This window comes from Macaca thibetana, chromosome 2 (genome assembly GCF_024542745.1).
Source record: "Macaca thibetana thibetana isolate TM-01 chromosome 2, ASM2454274v1, whole genome shotgun sequence".
NCBI classification, from domain to species: Eukaryota; Metazoa; Chordata; class Mammalia; order Primates; family Cercopithecidae; genus Macaca; species Macaca thibetana.
In genome coordinates, this window is record NC_065579.1 from 41,135,282 (window position 1) to 41,156,202 (window position 20,921).

The 20,921-nt window shown below is 45.9% G+C and overlaps 2 protein-coding genes across 13 annotated transcripts in view; one reads left to right on the forward strand and one right to left on the reverse strand.

Annotated features, from left to right (window-relative positions):
* Positions 1–248, reverse strand: part of CEP70 (centrosomal protein 70) — a 107,355-nt gene extending 107,107 nt beyond the window's left edge. For 5 of the 7 annotated variants that reach the window (XM_050779706.1, XM_050779707.1, XM_050779705.1 and 2 more), the window contains exon 1: positions 35–248. The gene's annotated coding sequence lies outside the window, so the exon portion shown is untranslated. The remainder of the gene's footprint in view (positions 1–34) is intronic. The other 2 variants (XM_050779703.1, XM_050779708.1) reach the window with 1 other exon arrangement.
* Positions 1–20,921, forward strand: part of FAIM (Fas apoptotic inhibitory molecule) — a 296,369-nt gene that overhangs the window by 256,700 nt on the left and 18,748 nt on the right. For 2 of the 6 annotated variants that reach the window (XM_050779741.1, XM_050779746.1), the window contains exon 1: positions 14,393–14,690. Coding sequence is in view for 1 of the 6 variants with exons in the window: in XM_050779747.1 (XP_050635704.1) it covers positions 16,781–16,860 (80 nt within the window). In the remaining 5 variants the exon portion in view is untranslated. Of the gene's footprint in view, positions 1–14,392; positions 14,691–14,808; positions 14,905–16,322; positions 16,861–20,921 lie in introns of those variants that run through there. The other 4 variants (XM_050779742.1, XM_050779745.1, XM_050779744.1 and 1 more) reach the window with 4 other exon arrangements.

Sequence of the window (20,921 nt, forward strand, 5' to 3'; positions counted from 1 at the left end):
GACTACACCTCTGAGAGCCCCGAGCGCCACTCACCTTCCTCAGTCGCCGCCTCCCACCAGCAGCCAGCCCGGCCCCGGCTAGGCTGGGATTACTACATCAGGCCCCGCCTCCGCGACCGTTACCTCCGCCGGGGAAGGGCGGCCAATCGAGCCCGAGCGCGTCGAGGGCCAGCCCCTCTTTAGCCTGCGAATGCCCCCAAACGATTCTCTCCAGCCTCACCCGGAAGCTGGGTCCGCCCCGCACCCTCCGGTTGGCTCAGCTACTGGGGGCGGGGCTTATCGCAAACGCAGGCGTCGGCTAGTCGTGGGGAAGCTGGCGTTTCCATCGCTCTCCTTAGGTACCCTGTCACTTACATGGAGCCTTATTTGCCTGGAAGATGTCAGACATACTTGTGGCCGTAGGTGAAAGTGAAGCCTGGGTTAACTGGCCTCCAGAGACTGCCCTCTCTCTCGCCCCCTACCCCGCCGCGACTACGAGCTCTTGCTGGGGTACGGGTCAGCATGTTCTCGATGTTCCAGACCTGGCTGACCACTGTAGCAGCTGACATTTGGAGGACCCCAATAAATGTTTGTTGATGACATTTCTTCCCATTCAGCATTTTCCACATCTCGACGAAGCTTCAGGCCCTACCTCAGGCTGTAAATGTCCACCATTGTGATTGTATCTTATAGCCACATGGTGTCGCTGTTGACAACCTGTCTTTTCAAATCAGTCAAATGATGTAGGTGTGCGTAGATGCAGATCCCACAGGAGCCAGCAGGGATGTCCCATCGAGGGCATCAGCCAACGGTCTCTCATCAGGAGGTCCAAGGGCTCTTGGAGCTCAATACTTTCAGACCCTTCTTAGCCTTCTTCCAGGCAGCTGGAACTACACTTAAGTTTAATCTCTGTGTTTGCCCCATACAAACATGTCCCTACCACAACCTATGCCCACCCACTGTGCTTTCTATACCTGGATATTCACTCTAACGATGGTTAGCAGATTTGCATTTTCAGTTCTCAAATCGCAAATAGTCTCAGTGCTTCCCTTTTCCAAGACAATAGGGTACCCTTGCATACTCTTCTGAGCATGGCTGACCTAACTGTAGAGGCCAAACATCTTTGGGTCAGTTATGATTATTTTGGATGCATGTGATATGAAATCTGAGTTAAATTGTCTTCCTAAAAAATGAGGAAGTTGCTTATCTCGCATAACAGAAAGCCCAGAAGCAAGGGAGACTTTAATTCAGTGGCTCAGCAAGTTAACAAGGACCCAGTTGCTATTAGTCTCTGCTCTGTTGTTAAAAAAAAAAAAAAAAAAAAAAAAAAAAAAAAAAAAAGGGTAGACTTCAAATTCATACTAACGTGATTTTCCAGATGTCTACTTGGAGAAATCAGGACCACATGCTTTCTTTTTCATCCAAAACCTTTCCTTCTGGTTTTTTGAGCCAATTGGGTCACACAGGTACACACTCTTCCTCTTTACCAGTAACTGCCTGGGAAATGTACAGATAGCTTAAGCCTGGGTTCCAGAAGGGAAAGGGAGCTATGACAATTGGAATTGGCAATGGTGTCAGTGCTCTTAGGGTCACATGAGTTGCAAGGTGGAGACCTGTAAAGGAGAAGAGGAAAATGGATGCTAGATGGATGATCCCCAGTGTCTTTCACAATCTTCAAAGCACAAGAAGGCTGACTCCTCTCTATTTTCTAACTGAATTTTTTATGTGGTGAATGGAAGGGAAGAGGTGCTATAGCACTGCCCTCCAAAACAATTCCCTTCTTATGGATCGTGAAAGCCTTTCCAGCACCTCTCTTTGCTAGAGAAGGAAAACATCCTGTACACAAATTTAGTCTTTCACTGAGAATCCTGATACATTGGTCTCAAGAGTTTTCTATGGGCCTCATCCACCCAATAGAATTCTAATAATTCTAAACATTCATTTAACATTCATTCATTAATAAAAATTTGTTGGCCGGGCGCGGTGGCTCACACCTGTAATCCCAGAACTTTGGGAGGCTGAGATGGATGGATCACCAGAGGTCAGGAGTTCGAGACCAGCCTGGCCAACATAGAGAAACCCCATCTCTACTAAAACTACAAAATAAGCTGGGCGTGGTAGCACATGCCTATAATCCCAGCTACTCAGGAGGCTGAGACAGGAGAATCACTTGAACCCGGGAGGCGGAGGTTGCAGTGAGCTGAGATTGCGCCATTGCACTCCAGTCTGGGCAACAAGAGCGAAACTCCGTCTCAAAAAAAAAAAAAATTGTTAAGCACTGGTTATGTACCAGGGATTGAACTAGATGCTGAGTCAGATTTATATGTGGGGTAGTTTACAATAGTAAGCCCAGATGTGATTCCTGCCCTCGTGGATCTTATAGTCTAATTGGGGAGAAAATATGAAACAAATGCAATTAAGTATGTATTATTAATATAATAAGCGATGTGAAAGAACAGAAGAGGGGCTATGGAGGAGGCCTCTCTGACGAAGTGACACTTAAGCTGAAAGTCAAGCACGTCTTCATTTCAGCTTTCTGCTTTCCTCTGTACTTATGACTTCCTAGTATAAATTAAAACCTTCATTAGCAGTTAAAACACATCTTTTAATTTCTCAACTTTTTTTTTTTTTTTTTTTTGAGACGGGAGTCTCGCTCTCGCCCAGGCTGGAGTGCAGTGGCGTGATCATGGCTCACTGCAAGCTCCGCCCCTCAGTTCACACCATTCTCTTGCCTCAGCCTGCGGAGTAGCTGGGACTTCAGGCACCCGCCACCACGCCCGGCTAATTTTGTGTGTGTATGTGTGTATTTTTAGGGGTTTCACCGTGTTAGCCAGGATGGTCTCGATCTCCTGACCTCGTGATCCACCTGCCTCGGCCTCCCAAAGTGCTGGGATTACAGGCATGAGCCACTGCTGTAATCCCAGCAGTGGGATTAATCCCATGAGCCTGGCCTAATTTCTCAACTTCTAAACTGATTCTTGAATTTTCTTCTGGGTATAGAACTGTCATATTTCTCCCTAGAAAAACATGAGTATATCATATGTAAATGGTATTTCATGATGAATTCTCAAAGATTCTTCAACTCGTAAGTTTTTTAGACTTAGAGTCCTTTATTACATGAATACATTTGTTTCTGCCTTTTCCACAAGAATTTGAATGTCTGGGAGCATGAACCATGTCTTACTAAACTTCATCCTGCAGCACAGTAGGTGCTAAACACAGCTTTGAACTACATTGTTAAATCTGAGTCAAATTTATTCAAGGCATTCACCTTCGGCAGTCATTTTCCAATGTGAAGGACAATACGCAAACAGCTCAGGATATTAAAGACAAATGCTCAATAATCTATACAGAATAACAATAGTTATGTTAATTGGGCACTTAAAATGTGCTAGGCTCTGTGCTAAGCACTTTCATTTTCTAACTTGTTGAATCTTCACAATAACCTTAATATAAGTACTGTTATTATCTGTTTTACAAATGAGCAAGTTAGGAAATAGAAGCCCAAAAAATTTTTAAATGACTTGCCAAGGTCACACATTAGTATATGGCAAAGCCAGGATCCGAACCTAGCATTCAGGCTCCAAAGCCTATGTCATTAACCACTTGACCATACCAGTTCTTGTGATGGACATCTGCTTTACCATCAGATTGGTATATGCATTTATTGCAATTTGCAATTATTTGCTGTGTATTAGTTATTGCTAATGTCATTATTGCTAATATCTATGTATTAGTTATCTATTGGTACATAAAAATTACCCTAACACATAGCAGCTTAAAATAAACATTTAGCATCACAACGTTTCTGTGGGTCAGAAATACAGTAGGGCTTAGCTGCATGGTCTGGACAAGATCTTTCATGGGGTTACAGTTAACCTTTTGGTCAGGGCTACTGTCATCTCAAGGTTCAGGTGAGGCTAAAGGATTCACGTTCAAACTCGCTCATGCGGTTATTGGCAAACCTCAGTTCATTCCTCCTCAAGTGGGCCTTTCCCCAGGCTGCCTTAGTGTCCTCATAACATGGCAGCTTCCCACAGAGCACAGCCCAGGACGGCATGTGAGCAACTAAAACAGAAACTGCAGTCTTTTTTATAACCTAATATCAGAAGTTACATATCACTACTTCTGCCATATGCTATTGGTCACATAGACCAACCCTGGTAAAATGTGAGAGTACTACATAAGGAGATGAATACCATGAAGTGGGAATCCCTGGGGCCCATCTTGAAGAATGGCTACCACCATCTATTTGCACATATTTTTGTGACTGCCTCCTCCACTAGAATGTGTCATGAGTGGGAGAAATGATCAGTGTTGTTCACTGTTGTATTCCCTGCCACAGCACCTGCCATATAACAGATGACCAATAAGTACTGAGTAGGCCGGGCGCGGTGGCTCAAGCCTGTAATCCCAGCACTTTGGGAGGCCGAGACGGGCGGATCACGAGGTCAGGAGATCGAGACCATCCTGGCGAACACGGTGAAACCCCGTCTCTACTAAAAATACAAAAAACTAGCCGGGCGAGGCGGCGGGCGCCTGTAGTCCCAGCTACTCGGGAGGCTGAGGCAGGAGAATGGCGTAAACCCGGGGGGCGGAGCTTGCAGTGAGCTGAGATCCGGCCACTGCACTCCAGCCCGGGCGACAGAGCCAGACTCCGTCTCAAAAAAAAAAAAAAAAAAAAAAAGTACTGAGTAAATAAGTGACATGAATTCCAAAGGATGAGCTCCCTATAATTCCTCTCTTACTGACAAACAAATTCCCAGTTGCCATTCATGGTACCATTTAAAGCTATATATTTCTTTCAGAGACATGGTCTCGCTGTGTTGCCCAGACTGGTCTCAAACTCCTGGCCTCAAGTAGTCCTCCCACCTCAGCCCCCCAAAGCACTGGGATTACAGGCATGAGCCCCTGTGTCCAACCTGTTTAAATAATTTTTAAAAGCAGGAGAATATCATGCCCAAGAACACTTATTCATGTATATAAAATTATAGACTGTGGACTTGGAAGGAACACACAGATTAAAAGATCTGTTTTAACAGCTAATGAAGGCTGTTTTTTACTAGGAGGTCTAACACAGTTTACACACCAAACTCAAGGGAATGTTGGCCTTTTGGAAGGAGAAAAGAATAACAGTATTGAGATTTTCTTCTATTAAAATTTTAATACTAAATCAATATTTAACGATGGTCAATTCTGGGAGGCAGGAATATGTGTATTATTCTCTGTATTTTTCTATAGCTGTAAAATTTCTCAAACAAGATAAAAAATGTTAAAAAGTCTCAACCAGACCGAGTGTAGTGGCTCACGTCTGTAATCCCAGCACATTGGGAGGCCAAGGCAGGCAGATCACTTGAAGTCAGGAGTTCAAGACCAGCTTGGCCAACATGGTGAAACCTCGTTTTTACTAAAAATATAAAAATTAGCCTGGTGTGGTGGTGCATGCCTGTAATCCCAGCTGCTTGGGAGGCTGAGACAGGAGAATCACTTGAAACTGGGAGGCAGAGGTTGCAGTGAGCTGAGATCACACCACATTGCACTCCAGCCTGGGTGATAGAATGAGACTCTGTCTCAAAAAAAAAAAAAAAAAAAAAAAAAAGGTCTTGACCAATTGGAACATGTGTCTGTACTGCCTTCCTTTGCCTCTCTGCTCTAATTAAAGCTGTACTGTAAATTCCAGTCTCCAGATAACTCAGATCAGTACCTATTTTCTCCTGAAATTGTCCAAGCTGTCCAAGCTTTTCTGGTCTGAAGTTCTACACAATCACCTTGCTTGGCTGCTTGTTCCCTTTCTGTATTTTTGCAGAGAGAGCCACAGTCTCCTTGTGCTGAGAGGCAAGTGCCTAAGCAGTGGCAGCCTGGCCAGCACTGGGAGACTGTGGTTACTAGCACTGGTTCTGACACACAACCCTCTAAGGCGGGCGCAGCAGCCAGAATCCTGGGTCCTGGGCTTGTTTCTGAAGTGCTAATGCCTCTTCCTTGAACACATAGCCAATAGTCATGCTAGACCAATGCTGGAAGGGCACATGGAAAATGTTAAATTTGTAGATATCAGATTAACTTTTCCTTTTTATTTTGGTCTCCATGCTGTTTAAAAAGTAAGCTTGGAAAATCAAACAAGCTAAGGGAGGTGGTGCATGCCTACAGTCCCACTACTCGGGAGGCAGAGGTAGAAGGATTGCTTGAGCCCAGGAATTCAAGACTAGCCTGAGCAATATAGCCTGTGAAGAAGAGGAAGAAAGGAAGAAGAAGAAAGGAAAAAGGAGGAGGAGGAGAAGGAGAAGTAGGGAGGAGGGGGAGGAGGAGGGGGAAGAGGAAAAGAAAAAGAAGGAGAGGGGAAGAAGAAAGGAAGTAGAAGAAAGAAAAAGAAGAAAAGAAGGAGGTTGGGAGAAAGGGAGAGAGAGAAACAAAGAAAGAAAGAAAATTAGTCGATCCATTAACAATTTCCTTTTCAAAAGGAGGCCCAATGAAAACAGGGACTATTGTGAATGAAAGTGTTTTTAGCTGCTCTCTTAAAATAAATCAGTGGTGTCTAAGGGGCAGTTGCTGATAGGCAGTTTATGAAGTCAGAACAGCATCTAGGTACTTCCTGGGAAACAAGCTAACAATGTGAAAGTGAGATCACCTTCAAAAGCAGGATCAGCCTGAACAAGTATATTTTATATTCAAGTTCAATACCTTCGACAATGTTCTGTTCAGACTTTGTTTCTCTCTGTAACAGTCCTGCCTGTCAGGTAACAAGTTACTATTCCTACCTGATATGGTTTGGCTGTGTCTCCATTCAAATCTCAACTGAAGTGTATCTCCCAGAATTTCCACATGTTGTGGGAGGGACCTAGGGGGAGGTAATTGAATCATGGAGACCAGTCTTTGCTGTGCATTCTCATAATAGTGAATAAGTCTCACGAGATCTGATGGGTTTATCAGGGGTTTCTGCTTTTGCTTCTTCCTCATTTTCTCTTGCTGTTGCCATGTAAGAAGTTCCTTTTGCTTCCCCCCATAATTCTGAGGCCTCCCCTGCCATGTGGAACTGTTAAGTTTAATTAAACCTCTTTTTGTTCCCAGTTTCGGTATGTCTTTATCAGCAGCATGAAAATGAACTAATACAGTAAATTGGTACCAGTAGAGTGGGGTGTTGCTGAAAAGATACCTGAAAATGTGGAAGCGACTTTGGAACTGGGTAACAGGCAGAGGTTGGAACAGTTTGGAGGGCTCAGAAGAAGATAGGAAAATGTAGGAAAGTTTGGAATCTCCCAGAAATTTGTTGAATGGCTTTGACAAAAATGCTGATAGTGATATGAACAATAAGGGCCACACTGAAGTGGTCTCAGATGGAGATGAGAAACTTGTTGGTAACTGGAGTAAAGGTGATTCTTGTCATGTTTTAGCAAAGAGACTGGTGGCATTTTGCCCCTGCCCTAGAAATTTGTGGAACTTTGAACTTGAGAGAGACGATTTAGGGTATCTGGCAGGAGAAATTTCTAAGCAGCAAAGCATTCAAAAATGTGACTTGGGTGCTGTTAAAAGCATTCCGTTTTAAAAGGGAAACAGAGCATGAAAGTTCAGAAAATTTGCAGCCTGGTGACGCAGCAGAAAAGAAAAGCCCATTTTCTGAGGAGAAATTCAAGCCAGCTGCAGAAATTTGTGTAAGTAGCAAGAAGCCTAATGTTAATCCCCAAGACCATGGGGAAAATGTCTCCAGGCCATGTCAGAGACCTTCATGACAGTCCCTCCCATCACAGGCCCAGAGGACCAGGAGGAAACGTGGTTTCATGGGCTGGGCCCAGGGTCCCCACGTTGTGTGCAGCCTAGGGACTTGGTACACTGTGTCCCAGCTGCTCCAGCCATGGCTGAAAGGGGCCGACATACAGCTTGGGCTGTGACTTCAGAGGGCAGAAGCCCAAGCCTTCACAGCTTCCATGTGGTGTTGCACCTGTGGGTGCACAGAAGTCAAGAATTGAGGTTTGGGAACCCCTGCCTAGATTTCAAAAGATGTATGGAAATACCTGGATGCCCAGGCAAAAGTTTGCTGCAGGGGTGGGGCCCTCACGGAGAACCTCTGCTAGGGCCGTGCAGAAGGGAAATGTGGGATGGGAGCATCCACACAGAGTCCCTACTGGGGCACTGCCTAGTGGAGCTGTGAGAAAAGGGCCAGTGTCTTCCAGACCCCAGAATAGTAGATTCATTGACAGCTTGCACTGTGAGCCTAGAAAAGTCACAGACACTCAACACCAGCCATGAAAGCAGCTGGGAGGTAGGCCATACCCTGCAAAGCCACAGGGGTAGAGCTACCCAAGACCATGGGAATCCACCTTTTGCATCAGCCTGACCTGGATGTGAGACCTGGAGTCAAAGGAAATCATTTTGGAGCTTTAAAATTTGACTGCCCAGGCCAGGCGCAATGGCTCACACCAGTGATCCCATCACTTTGGGAGGCCGAGGCAGGTGGATCACCTGAGGTCAGGAGTTCAAGACCAGCCTGGCCAACATGGCGAAACCCTGTCTCTACTAAAAATACAAAAATCAGCCAGGCATGGTGGTGGGTGCCTGTAGCCCCAGCTACTCTGGAGGCTGAGGCAGGAGAATCGCTTGAACACAGAAGGTGGAAGTTACAGTGAGCTGAGATCATGCCATTGCACTCCAGCCTGGGTGACAGGGCGAGACTCCATTTCACACACACACAAAAATAAAAATAAATAAATAAATAAATCAAAAGTAAGCTAGTTACTTCCTAGATACAATGATGGGGGTACAGTTATTGGGTAAATACAGCCGTTCCAAATGGGAGAAATTGCCCAAAACAAAGGGGTTACAGGGCCCATGCAAGTCTGAAATCCAGTAGGGCAGTCAAATTTTTTTTTTTTTTGAGACGTAGTATGTTGCCCAAGCTGGAGTGCAGTGATGTGATATTGGTTCACTGCAACCTCCGCCTCCCAGGTTCAAGTGATTTTCCTACCTCAGCCTCCAGAGTAGCTGGGGCTACAGGTGCCCACCATCATGCCTGGCTGATTTTTGTATTTTAGTAGAGTCGGGGTCTCGCCATGTTGGCCAGGCTGGTCTCAAACTCCTGACCTCAGGTAATCCACCCCCTCAGCCTCCCAAACTGCTAGGATTACAGGTGTGAGCCACCGTGTGTGGCTGCTCGCTTTTGAGTTTACAGGCTCATAGGTGGAAGGGACTTGCCTTGTCTCAGATGAGACTTTGGACTGGACTTTTGGGTTAATGCTGAAATTAGTTAAGACTTTGGGGAACTGTTGGGAAGGCATAATTGATTGTGAAATGTGAGGACATAAGATTTGGAGGGGCCAGGGGTAGAATGAGATGGTTTGGCTGTGTCCCTGTTCAAATTTCTACTGAATTGTATCTCCCAGAATTTTGACATGTTGTGCGAGGGACCCAGGGGGAGGTAACTGAATCATGGAGGCTGGTCTTTCCCATGCTATTCTCATGATAGTGAATAAGTCTCATGAGATCTGATGGGTTTATCAGGGGTTTCTGCTTTTGCTTCTTCCTCATTTTCTCTTGCTGCCACCATGTAAAGTGCCCTTTCACCTCCCGCCATGATTCTGAGGCCTCCCCAGCCATATGGAACTGTAAGTGCAATTAAACCTCTTTTTGTTCCCAGTTTTGGTATGTCTTTATCAGCAGCATGAAAATGAACTAATATACTACCTCAGATGTCCTGGGCCTGTAGGATAGATAGGTGGAAAATGCAGCCCAAACTGGTATGTTCCTCAATGCCAGGTACCCCAGAAACTATGCCCAGAGAGGAAACAGTGGCACAGAACAAGCCAATGGAGGAATTGTGGACTGCCTTCCCTACTCTGGGCAGAGTTGGGTGTACCTCATGGGCAGGCCAGACTCTGCTGTACTCTGAAACCCCTGGGCAGAGGGGTTCCCAAGGCCTCTAAGAGTAGGCCTGGATTTTTCTTCAAGCACAATCAATACTTCTCTAATAACAGGCTCCGTTAACATAAACTTTTCCAATCCCACAGGCCTGGCTCCCCATCTTGGCCCTGAAACTTCTGAAGGGCTTTGGGCTTTGGGTCTTTTTGTAAAAGGAGGTAAATAGAATCATTGAACTGTTGTGAGAACTAGAGGCAATGGCATATAAGTCACGTAACAAGCATTTTATAAATTATACCTTATTGGTCTTGTAAAAGGTATCCAGATTCTTCAAGTTTTTAAGAAAACATCCTTCATTCAATAATGTCTTTGAGCTGCTCCCCAACCAGGGTTTCCTGGTTCTAGCCCAGCAACTCAGGATTGTTTCTCAGAAGAAATAAAGACCAGAAGAAATCAGCTAGCTGTTTCTCACCTCTGGGAATTTCCACTCTGGAGCCTTTTACCTTTCCCCCCAATTCATTATTTCAACAACCATTTATTGCAAACTCTCTGTTCAAAACACTGCTGCAGCAGCTGGGGCTGGTGGTTCATGTCTATAATCCCAGCAACTTGGGCTGAGGCAGGAGGATTGCTTGAGGCCAGAAGTTTGAGGCTCCAGCGAGTTATGATCATGCCACTACACTCCAGCCTGGGTAACAGAATGAAACTCTGTCTCAAAAAAAAAAAAAAAAAAAAAAAGACAAAAAACACTGCTGCAGAAGAAAATACAAATATGAAGTCTTTGTCTTCAGGGAGCCCTCAGTACAGGGTAGCAAACAAAAAAGCAGTGCTAAGTAGAATCCTTGTATCATAATTTGCTTAGTAATCAGTCTTTATCACTTTGCAGACTGGTTACCTCATCAGTAGGTTGTTTCCTATTGTCTCTTAACTACTTTCTCTCACATACTTGCTTAGCACCTAGAAACTGCACCTATCCTACAAACCCCAAAGATCAAACAGTCCTTTATATTAACACAAAGATGCAGAAAGAAGTTACACAATAGGGCCTAGATGTCCCTATCTTGAGTCCATTTTGGCTGCTGTAACAAAATGCTGTAACAAAATACTCGAAAGGCTGGGTGTGGTGGCTCACGCCAGCACTTTGAGAGGCTGAGGTGGGTGGATCACCTGAGGTCATAAGTTCGAGACCAGCCTGGCCAATATGGCAAAACCCCATCTCTACTAAAAATATAAACATTAGCTGGGCGTGGTGGCGTGCGCCTGTAGTCCCAGCTACTCAGGAGGCTGAGGCAGGAGAATTGCTTGAACCTGGGAGGCAGTGGCTGTAGTGAGCCAAGATCATGCCAGTGCACTCCAGACCTGGGTGACAGAGTGAGATTCCATCTCAAACAACAACAACAACAATAAATATACAAGAAGGAAAAGGAGAAGGAGAAGGAGAAGTAGGGGAAGGGGAAGGGAAAGCAGAAGGGGAGGGGGAGGGGAGGGGGAGGGGAGGGAGGAGGGAGGAGGGGGAGAAAGGCTAGGTACAGTTGCTCAAGCCTGTAATCCCAGCACTTTGGGAGGCCAAGGTGGGAGAATTGCTTGAGCCCAGGAATTTGAGACCAGCCTGGGCGACATAGTAGGACCCTGTCTCTATAAAAAAAATTTTTTTTTTTTTTGAGACAGAGTCTCGCTCTGTCGCCCAGGCTGGAGTGCAGTGGCCGGATCTCAGCTCACTGCAAGCTCCGCCTCCCGGTTTACGCCATTCTCCTGCCTCAGCCTCCCACGTAGCTGGGACTACAGGTGCCCGCCACCTCGCCCGGCTAGTTTTTTGTATTTTTTTTTTTAGTAGAGACGGGGTTTCACCGTGTTAGCCAGGATGGTCTCGATATCCTGACCTCGTGATCCGCCCGCCTCGGCCTCCCAAAGTGCTGGGATTACAGGCTTGAGCCACCGTGCCCGGCCTCTATAAAAAATTTTTAAAAATATTAGCCTGGTGTGGTGACATGCACCTATAGTCTCAGCTCCTTGAGAGGCTGAGGTAGCGGGATCGCTTGAGCCCAGGATGTGGATCATGGCTGTAGTGAGCTGTGATCATGCCACTGCACTCCAACCTGGAGTAAAACCTTGTCTCAAAAAAAAAAAAAAAAAAAAAAAAAAAAACTGGGCCGGGCGCGGTGGCTCAAGCCTGTAATCCCAGCACTTTGGGAGGCCGAGACGGGTGGATCACGAGGTCAGGAGATCGAGACCATCCTGGCTAACACGGTGAAACCCCGTCTCCACTAAAAAATACAAAAAACTAGCCGGGCGAAGTGGCGGGCGCCTGTAGTCCCAGCTACTCGGGAGGCTGAGGCGGGAGAATGGCGTGAACCTGGGAGGCGGAGCTTGCAGTGAGCCGAGATCCGGCCACGGCACTCCAGCCTGGGCGACAGAGCAAGACTCCGTCTCAAAAAAAACAAAAAAAACAAAAAAAACTTAGACTGGGTAATTTATAAACAGCAGAATTGTATTGCTCACAGTTCTGGAGGCTGGGACATCCAAGATCAAGGCTCCAGCAGAGTCATAGTCCACTGAGGGCTTGTTCTCTGCTTCAAACATGGTGTCTTCTCAGTGCATCCTCACATGGCAGAAAGGTCAAACAGGCTCCCTCAAGCCTCTTTCACAAGGGCACCAATTTCCCCCACAAAGGACTCATCCTTTTAATCTGAATGTGTTGGGGGTTAGGTTTCAACATATGAATTTCGGGGAGATACCAGCATTCAAGCCATAGCAGCCCCCAAATACGCTGGGCCCTCAAAACCCTCCAAAATCCCTTCACTTGTCTCTATTCTATCACTGGGCCCACTCTCCACAGGGACCACTCACTGCTCCTCACATGGCCCACTCAACAACTTTTCTCACTCTCTGTAGGCAATATTGTGTCCTCCCTAAATTGAAAATCAAGGCCACCTAAGACACTACCCAGGCCTGCTCTTCATTCATTCATTCATTTAATAAATATTTACCAGAGCTAATATGGGCCTGCGTGGTGCAGATGTGAGACATACAAGAACGAGAGCCAAGCGGCCGTGGTCTCTGCCTTCATGGATCTCAGTCTACTGTTAAGTTACACATTCAACAAAAATTACACAAATTATTGCACACCCTGAAAGGGGCTAGGAAGAAGAATCCCTGGTGCTGCAATCTTTGTGTTTTTTTTGTTTTTGTTTTTGTTTTGAGATGAAGTATCACTCTGTGGCTCAGGCTGCAGTACAGTGAGGTGATCTCAGCTCACTGCAACCTCTGCCTCCTGAGGTCAAGTCATTCTCCTGCCTCAGCCTCCTGAGTAGCTGGGATTACAGAAGCATGCCACCACGCCCGGCTAATTTTTGTATTTTTAGTAGAGATAGGGTTTCACTACATTGGCCAGGCTGGTCTCAAACTCCTGACCTCAGGCAATCCGCACACCCTGGCCTCCCAGAGTGCTGGGATTACAGGTGTGAGCCCCCGTGCCCAGCTGTTTTTTTTTGTTTGTTTGTTTTGTTTTTTTGGTTTTTTTTTTTTGAGACAGTCTTGCTCTTCACCCAGGCTGTAGTGCAGTGGCGCAATCTCAGCTCACTGCAATCTCCACCTCCCAGGTTGAAGCAATTCTCCTGCCTCAGTCTCCCAAGTAGCTGGGACTACAGGCATGCACCACCACACCCCACTAAGTTTTGTATTTTTAGTAGAGATGGGGTTTTGCCATGCCTGCCTCAGCCTCCCAAAGTGCCAAAGTGCTGGGATTACAGGTATGAACCACTGAGTCCGGCTGGTTTGTGTGTGTGTGTGTGTGTGTTTTTTTTTTTTTTTAAATGAAACAGGGTCTCGCTCTGTTGCCCAGGCTGGAGTGTAATGGTGCAATCACAGCTCACTACAGCCTCTACCTCCCTTTGGGGCCCAAGCAATTCTCCCACCTCAGCATCCCAAGTAGCTGGGATTACAGGCCTGAGCTGCTAATTATTTTCTTTCTTTTTTTCTCATTCTCTCGCTCTCTTTTTCTTTTTCTTTCTTTCTTTCTTTTTTTTTTTTTTTGCCATGTTGCCCGGGCTGGTCTTGAACTCCTGGACTCAAGCGATCCGCCACTCTGCCTCCCAAAATGCCGTGATTACAGGTATGAGCCACCACACCCAGCAATGCTGCAAAGTCTCATAGGCCGGGATAGTATAACCTAAGAAATGATATATGAAGAACACTCACAACAGGGAAGAGGTGAGGAGTGTTCAGGCAGAGGGAAGAGCATTTGCAGATGCCCTAGGTGAGAAGAAACCTGCATCCTTTAAGGACCTAAATGAAGCCAAGCAGACAGGGGCTAGATCACACATGGGGGCTTCATGCCCACCTTAAGTAGTTTGGGTCTTTAAAAAAGGAATGAGACTCCATAAAGAGGTTTTAAGGAGCGAATGCCATAGCTGCCATGACCAGGTTTCCCTTCCCCATAGCTGCAGAGCAGGCACAGGGCTGGTTTAGCCCACCAGGTTGTGCCCAGCGCGGGGCCAGCGGCCGGCTCCTACCCACACTTGCGGGCGGGAAGACTGGACGCACTGCGGGACCTGGTGATGTCCTGGGTTGGGGCTGAGGAAGGCCTGTGTGCGGAGGGTGCGGCCTTCGGCTAAGGCAGAGGACCGGGGTTGGGTCCGTGGCGGCGGGAGGGGTGGCCTCCTGCACTGGGCGCCCCAGGGGACCTGAGGCGCGACAAACAGTCGGCGCGTTTGGTACTCGCGCCCGCAGAGCTTTCAACCTCCGCGCCGGCTGCGCCTGTTTCTCTGCGAGGGAAGCAAGGCCACGCGGCCTACGTAGCCGAGTCGGAACCAACCGGTTGTTTGGTGAAACCTACCCCAGAGCCTCCCACGGCCCACAGCGCACAGGTGAGGTAGCAGCCCGGGTGGGGTCGGGGTCGCGCCTGCGCCCGCCTGGACGCCTCGGGCCCGTCAGCTCCGCACCCTGGAAGCCCCTGCGCGCAGCCCCCGGCATCCCCACGCCCTCGGCCCTGCTGCGCAGGCGGCGGCCATCTCTGGGCGGCGGCGGCGGCGGCGGGAGGTGTCTGCGCGGTCGGTGAGACCCAGGCGGGTGAGGCGTTGGGTGAGTTCCGGACGCTTCCAGCCGGCCCGCCGGTGATCCCAGGCCTTGGGGCGGGACCCGGCTCCCGCTCACCGCGGGTAAAGGTAGAGGTGCGGCGGGGCGCGGGGCCAGACCGGGGCGGTGCGGGGGCGTCCCTGCCTGGCCGTCCCTGCCTGGCCAGGCCCTGCCCCGCGACCTGCCGCACCCGCCTCCGGCCTGTTCGCGAACTCTAAATATAATATTTGTCACTGTCGAAAAAAAGAACAGAAAGCAACAAGGAAGCAAGCAAAGCAGCCGTGCCCGTGTTCCCCAGAGACAAGCTGGGTTAACATGAAGATGTATTTTCTTCCAGATGGTTTTTCCTTGTAATATGAGCGGGGCTTATTTTTGCAGAACCTGCATCATAAAGTGCTGAAACACGCTCGCTCGCTCTCGCTCGCTCCCTCTCCTTTGAGACAGGATCTCGCTCTGTCGCCCAGGCTGGAATGATGCAGTGGCGCGATCTCGGCTCACTGCTGCAGCCTCAACCTTCGGCCTCATTGTCTTAATAATACATCACATGCATTTACCCGTATCTTTAAATGTTTTTCTGCGTCCTTTTTATTGGCCACACTAGACTGTACATTCCTGTGTGCCAGGTTGACTGCCTCATCTATCCCTGACTCCTGGCATGGCTTTGACTGGAATGTGATTTACTAAAGGTAGTTTCTCCCTGATTGTGAGCACCCAAGTGGTTTCCAGTTTTTAGTTATTGCAAAAAGTAATTAACTGAGCACCGTTGCATCTGGGATTTTGAGCATGATCATTTGTGTAGAATGAATCCCACAAGATTCGTTCTAAAACAAGATAGAATCTACAATCTATACCACAAGGCTTCTGGTATAGATTGTGAAATGAATAACTTCAGAAAAGTTATTCTCATTTTTGTACCTCCAGTAAGTAGCATTTGGGAATACTTGGCTCGAGGAGCTTCCTGACTGACTTTACTGGAGACCCCCCTCACTTCATACGGGGCCGGGCCGGGTATGAAGATGTCAACACTTAAGTGTGACTTGCATTATTGGCTGGTCATACCTGGGGCTTTTGTTGAAAAGGGAACTATGAGCATCCTAGTAACTACTATCATCTGAGTAATTTTTACACTGACTTCAGTTTATCTTGAGCAAATCATTTCAGTCCCCAATAAGGATAAACCTAAGTTAAAGCAAAATTCAGGTAGGATTAGATGAACATGTTGGTGTTTAAGTCATGCTCTGAAACTTAGGTGTTGGGTTGCTAGGGAAGGGATTTTAAAAGATTGATGGGTAAGTATGAGATACTGAAAAAGCTTTCTTTGAAGTTTCAAGTGCTTGGCATCATCTCCATCAGTGAAAATAAGTGGAATATGGTTTTTCATCTTTTTTATTTACATTTTAATAACATTTGCAAAAATAGATGGATTTTTTTGTATTTATCATTTTCCAGTTTGGTCATAGAATCTTGAAAATTAAGTACATGCATAAGAGTTTAAAAACAACAGTGGATTAATTTCTTGCTCCCAAGTTTTATTTTTTTATTTTTCAGACAGTCTCCGTCTGTCGCCCAGGCTGGAGTGCAGTGGCACGATCTCGGCTCACTGCAACCTCCATGTCCCGAGTTCAAGAGATTCTTGTGCCTCAGCCTCTGGCGTAGCTGGGATTTACAGATGTGCGCCACCATGCCCGGCAAATTTTTCTATTTTTGCAGAGACAGGATTTCACCATTTTGTCCAGGCTGGTCTCGAACTATTGACCTCAAGTGATCTGACCTCCCAAAGTGCTGGGATTACAGGTGTGAGCCATCACGCCTGGCCACTTTTCTCCAAAGTTTTAAACCAAAGCCTTCTTTGGCAGAGCTAGGACCCTTCCCATTCTGTCCTATGCTGCTTCCCTTTATAAGGACACTCCCATTGTTGTACTATAATCATCTCTTGGTCTCTCCAGACTCCCCCACTCTGAGGTTAGTGTCCTGCCCAGAGCCTGGTACATAAGTACCCAATAACTGTTGGTATGCGGGATGAACTTAGAATATGCCATGTGTTTATTAAATCGAATTTGTAACTTGGAGATCTATGTGACAGATATTTCTGAGTGAAGTGGAAACTGGGGACAAAGACAGATGTTATCTTTTGGTTTCAGGTGTAATTGCATCCCAAGAGACACTACAGCTAGGACACCTGCTTTTCTTTCTTTTTTTTAATTAACAACTTTACTGAACTATAACTCACATACCATGTAATTCACCCATTTAAAGTATACGCTTCTTTTTTATATAAATAACTTTTTGAAGTGGTAAAATATATATAACGTAGATTTGCCATTTTAACAATTTTTTAGTGTACAATTCAGGGGCATTAAGTACATTCACAGTATTGTGCGATCATTGTCACTGTTTGCCAAACTTTTCAATACCTTAAACAGAAACACAGTAACCATTAAGCAATAACTCCCTGCTATGGTTTGGATATTTGTCCTTACCAAATCTCATGTTGAAATTTGATCCCCAGTGTGGCAGTATTGGGAAGTGGGGCCTAATGGGAGGTGTTTGGGTCATGAGGGCAGATCCCTCATGAATACATGAATAATGCCCTCCTTTGGAGGTGAATGGGTTGTTGCTCTGTCAGTTCTCACTATAACTGTTTGATAAAAAGAGCCTGTACCTTCCCCCCCAACCCCCCCCCCACCCTACCCCACCCCACCCCCATCTCTCTTGCTTTCTCTCTGGTCACGTACTCTCTACACTGCCAGCTCCCCTTTGCCTTCTGCCATGAGTAGAAGCAACTTGAGGCCCTCACCAAATGCAGATGCCCAATCTTGAGCTTCTCCAGACATGAGAATCATGAGCTAAATAAACCTTTTTTCTTTATAAATTACGCAACCTCGGGTATTCCTTTATAGCAACGCAAAAGAAACTGAGACTTCTCCTTATCCCTTCCCCTTTTCCCAGGGAACATCTAATCTGCTTTCTGCTTCTATGAATGTCCCTATTCTGAGTATTTTATGTAAGTGGAATCGTATTTGTCATTTTTTGTCTGACTGTTTCACTTAGCATAAAATTTTCATAGTTCATCCATGTTATAGCATATGTCAGAATATCACTCCTTATTTTGGCTGAATAAAAAGGAATATCCTTTGTATATGTATGCATTTTATCACTTCTCAGCCTTTTGGCTAAGATCAAGTGTATATACCACATTTTATTTATTCTTACGTTGACGGACAACTTGGGTTGTTTTCATCTTTTGGCTATTGGAAAATGCTACAATGAACAATAGTATACAGGTGTATGAGTGACTGATTTCAAAACTTTTGGGTGTATACCTAGCAGCAGAATTGCTAAGTTGTATAGTAATTCTCTGTTTAGGTTTTGAGGAACTGTCATATCATTTTGTATGACAGCTTCACCATTTTACAGTCCCACTAGCAATGTACAAGGATTCCAGTTTTTCCACATCCTTGCCAACACTCATTATTTTCTGTTTATCTTTAGTATAGCTATCCTAGTAGATGTGAAGTTGTATTTCATTGTGGTTTTGATTTGCATTTCTCTTGTGGTTAATGTTGTTTAGCATCTTTTCATATGCTTATTGACTATTTGTATGTCTTCTTTAGAATAATGTCTGTTGAAGTCCTTTGCCTTTTTTTTTTCTCCTGGAGATGGAGTTTTGCTCTTGTTGCCCAGGCTGGAGTGCAATGGCACGATCTTGGCTTACTGCAACCTCCGCCTCCCGGGTTCAAGTGATTCTCCTGCCTCAGCCTCCCGAGTAGCTAGCTGGGATTACAGGTGCCTGCCACCACGCCTGGCTAATTTTTTGTATTTTTAGTAGAAACGGGGTTTCACGATGTTGGCCAGGCTGGTCTTGAACTCCTGACGTCGGGTGATCCATCCGCCTCAGCCTCCCAAATTGCTGGGATTACAGGTGTGAGCCACTGTGCCCGGCCCCTCTGCCCATTTTTAAATGGGGTTGTCTTTTGTGTTTTTGAGCAGTAGAGTTCTTTATATATTCAGAATGTGAAACATCTATCAGATATATGATTTCCAAATATTTTCTCTCATCCTTGTCTTTTCACTTTCTAGATAATGTCCTTTGATGCACAAAAATTTTAGTTTGTTTTTGTTTTTTTGAGACAGGGTCTATTCTGTTGCCAAGAGTGGAGTACAGTGGTGCAATCACAGCTCACCTGCAGCCTTGACCTTTCAGGCTTAAGTGATCCTCCCGCCTCAGCCTCCCGAGTAACTGGGACTACAGGCATGCACCACCATGCCTGGCTAGTTTTTAAATTTTTTTGTAGATATGGGGTCTCCCTGTGTTGCCCAGGCTGGTCTTGAACTCCTGGACTCAAGCTGTCCTCCCACCTTGGCCTCCCAAATTGTTGGGATTGCAGGTGTGAGCCACCACACCCAGTCAGTTTTAACTTTTGATGAAGTCCAGTTTATCTGTTTTTTCTTTTGCTGCTATCCTTTTGGTGTCCTATCTAAGAATCCATTGCCAAATCCAAGGTCATGAGGATTTACCTCTATGTTTTCTTCTAAGAGTTTTGTGGTTTTAGCTTTTATATTTAGATCATTGAGATAACTTTTGTATATGGTGTGAGATAGGTGAGGTTCAACTTAATTCTCTTGTGTATGAAAATCTAGTTTTCCCCATAACATCTGTTGAAGAGACTATTCTTTCCCCACCAGATAGAGTTGGCCCCCTTGTCAAAAATCACTTGGCCACAGATACGTGGATTTATTTCTGAACTCTCAAATTCTTTAAGGACAGAAACATTTTCTTCAGGCTGGGCATGGTGGCTCATGCCTGTAATCCCAGCACTTTGGGAGGCTGAATTGGGAGGATCGCTTGAGCTCAGGAGTTCGAGACCAGCCGGGGCAACATGGTGAAACCTCATCTTTACAAAAAGTTACAAAATTAGCTGGGTGTTGTGGCACATGCCTATGGTCCCAGCTACTAAGGAGGCTGAGGTGGGGGGATTGTTTGAGCCCAGGAGGTCGAGGCTGCAGTGAATCAAGATCGCACCACTGCACTCCAGCCTGGATGACTAGAGTGAGACCCTATCTCAAAAAACAAAAAAAGAAGGATTTTCTTCAAATTTCTGACAGCGTCTAGTACAGTGTCTCTTGATAGCAGGCTCAAATAAATGTTGAAAAAAACTGAAAGCTGGACATTTATCATAAGAAAACTTTTGTTGTGAAGGTACATCTCCCCTTGAGAAAACAAATAGAGCATAGCTGCTGTAAATCATACAAACCCATAGAAAATTTTAAAAGACATGTACGACCGTGTGCGGTGACTGTAATCTCAGCATCTTGGGAGGCCAAGTCAGGTGGATTATTTGAGCCCACGAATTCAAGACCAGCCTGGGTAACATGGTGAAACCTCATATCTACAAAAAATACAAAAATGAGCCGGGTGTGGTGGTGTGTACCTGTAGTCCCAGCTACTTGGGAGGCTAAGATGGGAGGATCCTTTGGGCCTGGGAGGTTGAGGCCACAGTGAGCATTTAGTACACCATCGACTGCACTCCAGCCTGGGCAACAGAACAAGACCCTGTCTCAAAACAAAAACAAAAACATGTACAGATGCTTCTTGACTTGTGATGGGGTTATATCCCAGTAAACCCACTGCAAGTTTAAAATACTGTAAGTCGAAAATGCATTTAGTCCACCTAACCTATCAAACATCATATCTTAGTCTTGCCTACCTTGAGTGTGTTCAGAATACTTACCTTAGCCCACAGCTGGACAAAATCATCTAACACAAAGCCTATGTTACAATGAAGTGTTGGCTGTCTCATGTAACTTTTTGTACTGTACTGAAAATGAATGGTTGTATGGGTACTCAAAGTATGGTTTCTACCAAACACGTATCTCTTCTGCACCATCTTAAAGTCAGAAGATCATTGAGTCAAATCATTGTAAGCCGGGCACCATCTGTATGTGACTTTGGAGTGCTTTCAGAACATTTGGTGGGCATTTACGTATTTGTTGAATTAGTGAATTACATTTGCTCAGGCTGG